Here is a 12,986-nt window from a genome sequence, read left to right on the forward strand (position 1 = left end):
GGCTCATGGAGCTTATGGATCAGGAGAACAGAGGCCCAGGGGTCAGCAGAGTGGAACGCGGCCCGGTGCGTAAGCATGACGCAGGGAGATGTGTCCACACCCCAGGAGAAGGGCCCCGGAAGGGACAGCCCCACCCACACCCGGATCTGGACCTCCAGCCTCCAGGACCGTGAGGAACAAACCGTGATTGAACCCACCCCGCTCACGGTGTTTGTTATGCAGCCGTGGCGGACAGGTACGGGTGTCCCATGGTTGCTCAGGGGGCATCGTTGGCTTCGCGGGCTGGTCCTGACTTGAGGACACTGCAGCCGCTGGCCCAGTGCTGGTCCCCGAGGGCCAGCTGAGAGATGGCAGTTGGCTTCCGGGTTGGCTGCTGCGACCCGGGGGCCGAGTCCCAGTTTCAAAGACGGTCCGGCCATCGTCCGCCTGTGTGTTCAGTCTTCCAGGACCAAAAGGTGGGTCTTGGGTTGCATCAGGGAGATACTTGGCGACCTCGTAAGAGCTGTTTCTGAATGTTCCGTAAGTTCGGTGGCCTCCAGGGCCTGGGGGTCTGGGAGGTGCTGGCAGGAGCTGCCAGGTGGGCGGCCTCAGCGGCCCGGAACGCGCGGAGGCCACCCCAGAAGGCTTCGCTCGCCCTCCCCATTCGCCGTGCGGGCCGTGCGGGGAACCCACAAGCTCACACATCACACCTGCCGGCATCTGGGGCCACACGCGGCACAGGAATGTCCTGACCGCCAGCTGCTGCTCTTGAGCGGAAAACGTTTAAACACCGGTAGCACGCGCACGCTGAAATAGACCTCGAAGTGCTTTTCCGAAGGTAAAAAGTGAAAGAGCTTTGGCCCTGCTCGTGCTGCGCCCAGCAGCCTCCCTCTGCTCTCCTCTCCCGTGTCTTTGTCATTCTTTGGTGGCTGCAGATCAGAATAGGGCTCCGCGTTCATGCTGTTGTACCTCTTTTGAAACCAATTAGCAGAACTCGGGAACAAAATGGTCTAGCAATGCTTTTGTGACTTCTGAACGATCTCAAACGGACTGCAGATAAATTTAAGTATAAGATTACAGAAAGCCCGAAACTCAGCTGATGTGTGCTGTGATTTGCTATTTTTTCCAAACACAAAACAAAACAAAAACCCGATAGATGATGATAGCCTCCTTTGGCCTGAGGTGTCCTGAGTTGCTGAACGTGTCTTCACGGGGATTCACGTGTCGCACGGGCAGCGGGTCGTTTCCGGAGATTTTTGTGGAGGCCAAATGACTGTAAGTGTGGAGGCGCTCTGGAAAATACCAGCCTCACCGGTTCTGCTAGCGCTCCTGTTGATGTGACTTGAGCAGGAGATAAACAGAGTCCTCGGGGGCCCGCCGTGCTGGCTCCCTGACCCCAACCCTGCCATGGGCTCTGGCTCCCGCCTCCTCACAAGCTTCCCCACGGCAGCCTGCCCAGAAATGGCTGTCCCTGGGCCGTCCCGTGTGGCTCCACTGTTTTGTCCAGCTCCCGGGCTCTCCTCGTCCGTCTGCGTCACCCCACGCGCGAGGACATGGTGTGTCTGCCTTTCTCCCTGGGGACCTTCTGCGTTTCTCAGTTCCAGCCCCAGGAGGACTTGTCTTGTGGTCAGAGGTGCTCCTGGCCTGGGGACCTGAACAGACCAGGAGACAACAAACAGGTTTCCACTGTGCTTTGCGGGGCAAGTGACCCCAGCAAAGAACAAAGGGGCAAGATGAGCACATCTTCACTGGAATCATCTGGAAACCAGAGGTTCAGGGGACACGACATGGGACAGCAAGAGGCCACCACTGACCTCATAGATGGGCAGCAAGGTCCTGGAAAGGCTCAGCCGTTCCCCCCCCCCCCCCCACTCCACCCCCAAGGGCCTGCAGCACGTGGGACGGAAACCAAAGGCAGGACTGAGTCTGAGGCTCGTGGGCCCTGGGCTGGGAGCTGGTGGTCCTGAGGGGAGCACGGCCACAGGGCGGGAAGACAGACTTGAGGAGGGTTCTAGAACAGGAGTCTAGCTTGTACTGTGGGATGATGGAATGTTCTAGAACCAGATAGAGGTGGTGCTTGCACACTGTTAAGAATGCATTGAAGGCCCCTGAATTGTTTACTTTACAAAAAATTATGGAGGCGCCTGGGTGACTCAATCGGTTAAGCCTCGGACCTCAGCTGAGGTCATGATCTCACTGTTCATGGGTTCGAGCCCCGCATCCGGCTCTGGGCTGACAGCTCAGAGCCTGGAGCCTGCTTCGGATTCTGTGTCTCCCTATCTCTCTACCCCTCCTCCGCTCATGCTCTGTCTCTCTGTCTCTCTCTCTCTCCCAACAATAAACATTTGAAAATTCTTTTTTAATTTATAAAAATTTAAAAATGGTTAACTTTATGTTCTGTGAATATCACTTCAGTTTTGTTTTATTTATCTGTTTATTTATTTATTTACTTTGAGGGAGAGAGAGAGCACAGGCAGAAGAGAGGGGCAGAGGAAGAGAGACGATCGGAAGCAGGTTCCATGCCCAGCACAGAGCCCGACTCGGGGCTCAATCCCATAACCCCCGGCCGGGGTCATGACCTGAGCCGAAATCAAGAGTTGGATGCTTGGGGGCGCCTGGGTGGCTCATCTCTCAGGCATCCAGCTCTTGATTTTGGCTCAGGTCATGACCTCACAGTTTGTGAGTCCAAGGCTCACATCAGGCTCTGCGCTGATGGTGTGGAGCCTCCTTGGGATTCTCTCTCTCCCTCTCTCTCTACCCGCTCTCTCTCTCAAAAAAAAAAAAAAAAAAAAAGAGTTGGATGCTCAACGGACTGAACCTCCCAGGTACTCCATCACGTAATTTAAAAGATAAAAGAGAGGCATCTTGCGGGGGGGGGGGGGGGGTCTGTCAGTTAAGCCCCTTGATTTCAGCTCAGGTTATGATCTTGCGGTTCGTGGATTCAAGCCCTGCATCAGGCTCTGTGCTGATGATGCGGAAGCTGTTTGGGATTCTCTCTCTCTCTCTCTCTCTCTCTCCCTCTTTGCCGCTTCCCCCACCTCTCAAAATAAAGAAATATTGAGAAAAAAAAAAAGATAAAAGAACTAGGGGCAAAGTCGGAGGCCAAACCATCAGCTTTATGAATAGCCAGACAATCGGCCGAATACCCTGCGCGTGGGCAGGGGCGGCTGAGGCTTGGATCTGAGGCTGACTTGGGACTCCTGGCCATCTTCCCCCATCCGGGGCAGGAGACTCGCCCGTGCCTGGGGGCTGCCGCGCCTGCTCCCCCAACTGCAGGGCGTGGGCTCCTGGCTCAACCTGCCTGCCTCAGCGGGGGGCGGGGGGGGGGGAGGGCATAGGGGCTGGACTCACAGGAGGGTTGCACAGCCCGTGGGTGCTCTCTGATGCCAAGCAGAGAGGTTCCTGTTCAACTCAGAGAGGGCACGATCCTTCCCAGGAGAAAGGGGTGTTGAAAATTCATTCTCCACTCAGCGATAAAAAGGGATTTGCTATCAAGTGAGTGAAGGAAGCCAGTCTGGAAAGGCTGCATCTTGTATGGTTCCAGCTCTGGGATACTGGGGAGAAGGCACAAGGCACAGCTACGAGACCAAAAAAGAACCCCCAAAAGATCCATGGCTGCCGGGGTTTCATGGGCAAGGCTGAGCAGGAAGAGCACAGAGGGTTTAGGGCAGTGAAAATACTGTGTGTTAATGTGGTGGCCTTCGTCCAACTGGCAGAACGTCCTGCACCGGCAGTGAACCCGGGAACTCGTCATAATGTATCTATCGCCCGACCAACTGTAGCCGATGTCCCGGCATCCGCTGACATAATACTAGGGAAACAGGGGGAAGAGGGCTGTATGGGAACACTTTGTACTTTCTGCGCAATTTCTGTGGTCCTAAAACTGCTCCAGAAAATGTCTGTTACTGTGTAGAACCTGTTTTGCGAGAGAAAGACTGGGAAGGGGGGAAGGAAGCGGGTGCCCACGCAGGTGCCGTGGGGGGACAGGGAGAGCCATCTGGGGCATTGACAGGCCCGGAGCCCCATGGCGTGCGCCAGGCGTCTGCTGATGCTGCTCTATCTGCTGCCTGTGTCCTTGGCCTGGAGGCCCAAGACCGTGTTCCATTTGCATAAGGTAAGCACCCCCCCCCCCAGCGGAGGTGGCCCCCACTCGGGCTCCCGGGCGTTCCTGGCTCCTCTCCGCAGGTGCCTGCCCCCACGAATCCTGTCTGGGCTCTCTGGAAAAGAAGGCCCCCGGGCGTTTGGGCCCCCAGGACAGCTGACGCTGGCTCCCCCAGGCCACAGGGTCCCCGACGATGACGGTCACAGGCCGGGGAGCCAGGCAGGTAGCGCGGTGCCAGGCGCCCGGTGGGGCCACTCCGTGTTCAGCACGTTCTGCTTTGCTTTGGAAAATAGACTTGTGTTTCATAAGAAGCTGTTCTGTAGGTGAACACGGGCTGGAGTTCCTATTTTTAACTAACTTTGCACACAAGTCCGTAAAACTCTGAGTGAGTACCCGCGGCGGGAAAAGTCGTTACGAGGGACCCACACCAACAACAGCTCTGGGGCCCCAGTAGTTTGCTGAGTTTGCAAAGGGGCGTTTCGACCCGAAGCTTGAGAACTTCCACCAAAGGCCTCAGGAGCAGGGGGGGCCGCCAGCGGCCGGGCCAGGACCTGGGTGAGGGCCAGCCACGGCTCCTGCCCGCACGTGACCCCGCCCGCCCTCCTGGGCCCGTAGAAGCTGTGAGAGTCCGTGGCAGCTCTTCCCCTCCCCGCTCCGCTGCTCCTCCTCTCGTCCTCTGTGCCTTGGTTTACCTCCCGTCCGCGTGGCTCACCACACACAGACCACGTTAGTTCTCTTCCCCTCCCTTTCCGCTGGCTCCCCCCGCCCTCAGCCCCACCAGGTCTGGGACATCCGGGAACTTGGAAGGGAAGCGGAAAGGAGGGGCGGGTGTTCCTCAATCAAGAAGCCCTACTGGGCGCTGGCCCGTGAGGATCGCCTGGAGGGCCCGAGCCACTGCTGTGTCCCCAGCAGCCTGGCGTCACGGAAGCTCTGCACCACCCAGACCGTCTCCCTCCAGGGCCGGGCCCGGCAGAAGGCGCCCGAGCGGGCTGGCCGGCACCGGGAGGAGGAGGGTCCCGCCGCCCGGAGCTGGCCGCCGAGGGGGCAGGGGGCCGGCGGAGAGCACGGGGTCTCCCCTCCCGCGGCTGGCAGCCGAACGGCCACGCCTGCTCCAAGCACTCCGAATGCCGGAGCCGCTGCTGCGTGCTCAGCATCTCGGGCTCCGAGCTGACCTGCAGACCCATGACCATCTTCCTGCAGTGTCAGCCTTGGCGCAAGGTGAGCCGGCGGCCGGGCCGCGGCAGGGAGGGCCGGGGCCGGGGCCAGGGCGGGAGGCGGGCGCCAGGCTCCGGCTCTGTGTCCCCAGCCCAACGGGAGCCGCTGCACCAACGACAACGAGTGCCAGAGCAGGTGTTGCCTCGCTCCGACCGAGGTCAGCCACCGCCGCTGCGTCCCCCAGAGAGGGATCCTGGTTCAGTGCCTGCTCTTGGTGAGTGCCCCCGATGCCCGGGTGGAGGGGCTGCCCGGAGCCCTGGACTGGCCGTAGGGCCTGCGCCGAGTGAACGGGATTCTCCGAACCCACGGAGAGTCCCCTTCCAGGAGAGGCTGTCCTCTGCCGTCTGGACACTGGCCTCCGCGTCCGCTTCCTTGAGCAGGAAGGCCCGGATGAGGCCTCCGAAAAGGAAACAGGTCACAGGCAGGTCCCTCGGGGTCTCGGCAGGGAACAGGTGCCCCCGCCTGGGAAAGGGCCATCTGATGCGTGGCTGGGTGGTGAACCCACCTCACCAGGTGCCAGGATTACCGGGTGCCAGGATTCCCAACATGGGGCTGAGGGCGGGGGGTTGGGGACAGAAGGAGGGGGTGGAAGAAGGGACTTCGGAGATGAGGGGGTGAGAGATGGGGAGGGGGTCGACAGAGGTGGGGAGGGTCGGAGATGGGGAGGGGGCCACAGCAGCTGGAGATGGGCCTTGGGGGGTTGCTGAGAGAACGCACGGGTGCAGTGATGTGTGGGTGTTTAAGTACGTGGTCTGATGCCGGAATCCAAAACTTCTTTCCGATTATGAAGGGGTCTCTGCTCCCAGGGTTAAGGAGCACATTTTTGAGCACATACGACCTCTTTGGAGCTGCGGCACCATCAGCTCCCAGGGGAACACTGGGCACAGCAGGTGTTCACCGCAGTGTGTAAATGCTGGATTCCCTGTGTGGTCCTTGCCCCAGACGAGCTGGTTCCGCCAGTGAGGGTGAGGGTGGGGGCGGTGTTGGGTGCCTGACGGGCCCCGTATCTCCCTGTGCATTTTCTAACTTTGCCCCGTTAGTGACGGGGAAACTCATCCTCGAGGAAGAACCAGTCCGGACCCGGGAGAAGCTCAGCCTGGATCTCGTGCCTGCGTTTCGCTGGGAGCTCAGCCTGCGCGGTTCCCGCCGCTCGTTCTGGGCTGTGAAAACCTGCAGGTGTCAGACGCGCCCGTCCTGTCGTAGCAGCGAGCTCCGGAGACCGCTCTGTGAGGATGAACCGAACCGTAGCTCCGGGGAACCTGCAGCTTGATGGCCTCACATCGGTGAGCCCCGCTGACCGAGTCAAGGCACTTCGTCACTTCTATTTTTTTTCAGACAATAAAGTAATACAAATCTGTAGAAGACGTGGAGACCGTGGACAGGTGGAGCCTGCTCAGGTTGCCTGCCTAGGAATGTGCGTCCAGCAGAGACGAGCCTGACCTGCAGGGAAAGGGGCAGAGCAGGGGCGTGCCCTCCCCACGGGGCGTCTTGTCCTGGCAGGTAGAAATCATCCGCCCACTGTCCCAAACTGAAAAGCCTCCCCTGAGCGTTGCTGCCCGACAGGAAACACAAGCACGGGAGCAGAGCGGAGCCAGGACTCCCTGGAGGGGCCCCAGGTCCTGCCGCTTCCCTGGGAGCAGACGCGCTGGCTAACTCAGAGCCCGTTCCCACCAGGGCCTTCTTGGCGGTCCCAGAGTGCAGGGCCTCGGGCGAAGCACCCGGACAGCTGCCTTCTGGGGCTCCCGTCACCCATGCTGACACGGGGCTGCTTCTCTGGGCGCCTTAAAAATATTTCGCCTCCTCCCTCCCCACCTCGTCCCTTCTGCCCCTCCTCCTCCTCCCCCTCTTCCCCCCCCTCCTTCTTCCACTCCTCCTCCCCTCCCCCTTCCTCTCCCTCTTCCCTTCCTCTCCTCCTTCTCCCCCTCCTCCTCCCCTTCCTCTCCCTCTTCCTTTCCTCCCCTCCCCCTTCCTCTCCCTCCTCCCTGCCTCCTCCTCCCCTTCCTCTCCCTCTTCCCTTCCTCCCCTTTCTATCCCTTCTTTCCCACCTCCTCCTCCTTCTCCCCCTTCTTCTCTTCCTTTCCCCTTCCTCTCCCTCTTTCCTTCCCCCTTCCTCTCCCTCCTTCCTTCCCCCTTCCTCTCCCTCCTTCCTGCCTCTCCTCTCCTCCCTCTCCTCTCCTCCCTCCTCCTTAGCCTGAGCTAAGATGATTGATTGTTGCAGAGAAAGTTAGGAGAAGCCATTGCTTGTATGCTAATAATGAGAGCAGGTGAGGTAAGCCATAAAGTATAGCTAAAAAAAAAAAAAAAAAAAAAAAGGAAAGAACAGATGTAAGTGGAAAACATAACGTACAAAGCATTTAGAAGAAAAATAGGATATGTTCTTGACTTCGGATTCAACAAAGAGTTCTTAGATGTGACCAAATGTCACTCATAAGAGAAAAGGTAGATAAACCCCTAATTAAGAACTTTCATTCTATGATACATACCATTTTATAGGTTTTCTTAAAACTTGCAGAAACCACGTGCTTTTAAAAAATGTTTATTTATTTTTGAGAGAGAGAAAGAGGCAGAGAGGGAGAGAGAATCCCAAGCAGGCTCAGCACTGTCAGTGCAGAGCCCGATGTGCAGCTCAAACTCACATGCCACAAAATCATGACCTGAGCCGAAATCAAGAGTCGGACGCTTAACCAACAGTCACCCAGGCACCGCTATTTTTTTTATCTTATTATTTTATATTTTACTTTATATTTAATTTCATTTCATTATTTCATTTTCTTGTGATCTCTATGCCCAACATGGGGCTGGAACTCAAGACCCTGAGATCAAGAGTTTCGTGCCCCTCCACCTGAGCCGGCCGGTGCCCCTAGGACAGAAACCGTTAAGGGAAACTGTTAACCTAACAAAGGGCTTAGATCCAGGGTATATTAAAAAAAAACCTCTTGGGACTTAACACTTACTAAACAACCCAATTAAAAAGTAGACCAAAGACTTGCGCAGACATTTCGCCAAAGAGATCCACAGGGGGCAGAGAAGGGCATACAACGTGTTGGCCGTCAGGGAAACGCACGTCAGGACAGACGGCGGAGTAACAGTCCTGACTGTCCCCACTCCTTGTGCCAGATTCATAGGGAGACCCCCGTGACCAAAGTCACTGTTTTCCACGCCTGTATTTCTAGCAGCTGAACACAGCTCCTAAATTGTATCATCCAAAAGCCAAGTTCCCTTTTCTGGAAGGTTTGGAAGAGATTTCTCTAACTGAGCACCAGAGGAAGGCTTGCATTTGGAGGCCCGTGTGTGAAAAGATAGGTAACATCCAAGTTCCATTTGACGGCACAGGTGTACCCAGTGCCTGGCTGAGAACGAGTGAGCCGCTCGGCCGAGGGAAGCCTGGACCTGAAACAGGGAAGCGGAGTACAGCCGGGCCTCTGAACAGCATCCCCCCAGGGACCACAGGCAAGGGGATCTGGCAGCCACTTGGGTGCGCCTGCAGCTGGAGGCCCACAGACAGTGAGCCAACGGCACACACGCAGACGGTGGAGGCCCGAGCGCAGTGCAGGCGGTGCAGGCCAAGGGCGCATGTGCGGGCGCCGCAGGCCAAGGGCGCATGTGCAGGCGGTGCAGGCCGGGGGAGGTCTTGACCTCAAAAGTGCGGCCAACTGCAGAACCTGGGCCCGGGAGCTGCTCCCAGAGCCACTCGGCATCTGTTCGATCCAAGCAGGATCTCCCACAACGGCACATTTCGCCCCGAATCCAGAGCAGGTTGCGTGCCTGGGCGGGGGTCGAGGGGGACGGTCGGGTTGCCCTCCAGAGGGAGGGTCAGAAGCCGCCCTTGCTGGAGAGGCCGGGGCACCCACCGGGCAAGTGGACCACCTGGGGACTGACTGGTGCCAGGTACAATGTGCCGCATCAGAAAGACGGTCCTGGTGTGGGCATCCTGGGATGGGTCGGGATCTCCACGGGGCTGGGGTGTCCCCGGGGCCCAAGGGGCGGACGGCACATGTGCAGGCCACGCAGGTGGCACAGCCCGGGGCCCGGAACAGGACGGCTGTAGGAAGGGGCCAGGTCACAGGAGGCGGCTGCTTGGGGCCTGGGTCGGCCTCGTTCAGAGACTTAGTTCACACTCGGGCACATGTGCCCCCCCCCACCGAAGGCCGGTCTAGAGGCAAGTGTACTACCTTTCTAGCTCTGGGCGGGGCCCGCGGGCTGGTGAATCCTAGTGAATCCTCCCCCAAAGACCCGGGAGGGGAGCCTTGATGGCTGGAGAGGCCGGGGAGCCCATCGCACAGACAGGCGGGAGAGGACGGACTGCTGCTGCATTCAAGCTGCTGGCTCAGAGAGATTCTCGGGTTGGGATCTCTCCTCCTGGAAGGCTGTCCGGGTGGTTCTGGTGTGGACGGAGCTCCACAGGCAGAGGGCCCCGGCTCCACACACGGGGGAGGGGGGCCTGGTGCGCAGGTGCGAGCCCCGCGGGTGCCTAGAACGGAGCGAACGTTTGGAGAGGTCTGGGGAGGGGAGCGGGTGCCCGGCTGTCCCAGCCTTTGCCTGATTCCCCGCCCTCCGCTCCACAGTTGTGCCTATTTCACCCCAAAGGTAAAGGCGGGGGAGCGCGCTGCCTCGGTCGGAGGGGCCGGGGTGGCTGGTTTCCAGCCAGAGACACTCGGGAGCCTCGATTCCTGGTAACCCCGGGACCCCTCAGGCAGGCAGCCAGGTGCAGGGGGCACGGACTGCAGCGTTTCGTCACCTGAGAAAGTGTTTGGGTGGAGGGGGTGACTGTTTTCATCGTGGAGGCTGCTGGGTGATTCCGGCTCTTCCGGATTTCCACCGGGGGCCAGGGCTCCCCTGGCTGCCGGGGTGTGTACCCCGCTTGTATGAGCTGCCCGGGTCAGGGGAGCCCAGGACAGCGGCGCCACGAGGGTGGGGTGTGGCCGCGTCTCCAGGCTCGGCTGTAGGGGGTCCGTGTGCCCTACACACTTGCGCCCTAGGTGGGTGCAACCTGCCTAGCTGGGTGTGCTACCCTTTCAGCCGGAGCCGGAGGAACTGGGACTGTCTGGCCCGGGTGGCCCTGAGCCCCCGGACGGTGCTGTCCTTTGATAAGAGACACCTGGGAGCCTTGAGGAGGGTAAGGCCGGAGCCTCAGGCGGCCGTTCCAAGCTGGGACTGCGCTTGGCCGCTTGAGAGGGGCATCCAAGAGAGAGGTGCGGGTGGTGGCCCCTCCAGCCCGCAGGCCGTGCATGTGGCCCCAGACACCCCCCCCCCCCCCGCGCTCCACAGGCTGATACCCGCAGCTGCCCTCCGCGGGCCGACGGAGCGCCTACTGAGCAGGCTCCAGCCGCACAGGCGAGGGTCTGGAGAGGCCGGCTCGCAGGCGTGGCCCGGTGGGGGACGTGGCACCCGCCTGTTTGCAAGCGCCAGTCCGCACGAAGGCGTGGATCCCTTCTGCCCGAGGGCGGAGCGGAGGGATCTGGAAGCCTCGCAGGCACCGAGGCCAGCGCGCGCACCGTGGTACCCCTCCACGACAGGCACCTGGGAGCCTTGTTTGCTGCAGAGACCCGGGACTTCCGAACAGCGAGCTCACCTGGGGACTGCCTCTCACCCACTTCCGGGCCGCCTGCAAAGCGATTTCAGAGGTGGGCGGGCTCCCTCCGTGTTTGATGCAATTGACGCAATGCAGAGGTGGGGGGAGGTGGGCCCTGGCTCCCAAGGCGGCGGGCGGACGGACGGACGGACGGGGTGAGTACCGTGCATGTGTGAGCCTCACGGGTGGGGGTGCGGGTGGGGGTGGGGGGAGCAGGGCCTGGAGCAGGGCCGCGTGGGGCGAAGTCGGGACACGGTAGCGGGCTTGCGTGGACCCGAATCTACCTAAAGCCAAGCCCTGACCTGCACCAGTGTCACGTGCCCCCTGAAGTCTGGTGGGTTTGGGGACAAACAGGGCTGAGACTGATTGTCTTTGCCACCAGTGTCTTTAATGCTGGTTCACTAAGTATCTCCAGCCAATTAATGGTTTTTAATTTACCGTCAAGGAAGTAGCAAAGTCACGCTCATGCTAGATTAATCACACTGTTTCCAGGCAAGGGGAAATGAAAGGAATAAAGTTCAAATGTAGCAGAGGTGTGTTTTTATAGCCATCAACACTTGGAGACAACCCCCCCCCCCCCCCCCCACACACACACACACTTGCCAGAGATCTGACCTCCAGCTGCCCGAGTCAGAGTTTGGTGTTAGAGCTCGTTTCCAGGGAAGCATGGTTCGGGTGCTGATGGCCCAGAAGTACCTCCCTGAGGGGCCTTAGCCTGGCTTTCCCCGCTGCCTGTAAGAGGGGCTGTTCCTCCCCAGCAGGACGCTTCACATCAGCAACTGTAGGCTTGCCCAGGGGGAGCACTGCTGGGCAGTCCTCCGCGCTTGGGTGTCCACGGTCTACGTATGCCCTTGTCCTCCCTGCTCCTTCCCGTGTCTGCACGATGAGCCCCCGGAGGGGCCCCGTGCCGCCAATTGCTGAGTTCTTCTGGGCGAGAGCAGATGAGACGCTGCCGTCCCGACAGGACTTCCCAGGCTCTTGTGTCAAAACAGCTTTGCTGCCGAGAGCAATCTTGTTCTTTGCCACAAAGAAGTGGGTGTGAGATCCTATCGGACCAACACACAGCCACCCACCCTGTGATTCCACATCCCTCACCCGCGACTTCATAGTGGGACCTAACGCCCCGTACACATTCAAGTTCACAGAAGTCTCCGTCCACCCTGTGCACGATTCTACATCACGTCTACGTTCGTCGCAGACACTCGTATGTTGTGAGCGTTTTTCCTTTGCACGCTTTTCACCCACACTTTCACGACCCGTGTAAGCAACTGGAGCCCGATGTGATCAGTATGAGCACAGCTAGAAACCTGAACGTGGAGCCATATCCAGTCGTCGGACGACCCACAGCTCAACTTCTGAAACCAGTCCCTGACTTCCCGACACCCTCCTCGTACAGGTCAGTGTCAGAGGCTGGGGTGTGGCAGAGCACCGTCAGGCACACGTTCGCCGGCCAGGACGTGAGCAGCGGGGCTCCCGTGATTTTAGACGATGCACTGCTCCCTTTTCAGCTCCTGCGAAGTTCTCTTCCTTGATTGGTCTCGACTTCCAGGTGTACCCTATTGTCTAGCGCACAGCTTCCTTCGTCTTCTCTGACCTTGAGGAATGTCGCTTCCTTCCGATGTCACACACAAGACCCGGTTGCACGCAGCCCATCGCGTTGGTCCTTTTTTCTGCTTTGACTCCGGTAGGTCAGGCTGAGGCTTGGCTCTGAGCGTACTAGCCGGGTCCACACTATCCGGTTCCTGTGTCGTGTGTGCCTGGTGGAGGAGGCATCGAGGCCGTACCCCCCGGCACTCGTGTCCTAGGTGAGCCAAAGGCCTAAGGGTTGGAGGATATTTTCGTGCCATTCCACCAACGTCTCCTTAGGAACGGGTTTCCCTCTATCACTACGGGGCTCTCTGTGGCCTGTAGGCCCGCTCCACTCTCTTTTCATACTGGGGGTCCCCAGAGGTGTGGTCCTGTTTCCGCCTAGAAGTGCCAATAGTCTGTTTCCCGAGGAATCACAGCCACGAGGCTGTGTGGTGGCCGCCTTACTCTGACCGGGTTTTCTGGCATCTCAGCCAGCCAGGATCACCCCCAACATCGTAGCTGTCCTAAGAGTATTCCCCTGTCTGCCCA

At 59.3% G+C, this 12,986-nt stretch overlaps 1 protein-coding gene across 1 annotated transcript; it reads left to right on the top strand.

The window, feature by feature from the left end:
• The first annotated feature begins 4,003 nt into the window (after nt 1–4,003).
• On the top strand, nt 4,004–12,673 carry LRCOL1 (leucine rich colipase like 1). Its single transcript, XM_045459198.1, has 8 exons — nt 4,004–4,093; nt 4,677–5,057; nt 5,174–5,825; nt 6,337–6,522; nt 10,276–10,412; nt 10,565–10,920; nt 12,265–12,325; nt 12,557–12,673. Exons 1-8 carry the CDS (start codon nt 4,004–4,006, stop codon nt 12,671–12,673), a joined length of 1,980 nt encoding a protein of 659 aa, XP_045315154.1.
• The last annotated feature ends 313 nt before the right edge of the window (nt 12,674–12,986 follow it).

The sequence above is a fragment of the Leopardus geoffroyi genome, chromosome D3, assembly GCF_018350155.1.
Source record: "Leopardus geoffroyi isolate Oge1 chromosome D3, O.geoffroyi_Oge1_pat1.0, whole genome shotgun sequence".
In the NCBI taxonomy this organism is placed as follows: Eukaryota; Metazoa; Chordata; class Mammalia; order Carnivora; family Felidae; genus Leopardus; species Leopardus geoffroyi.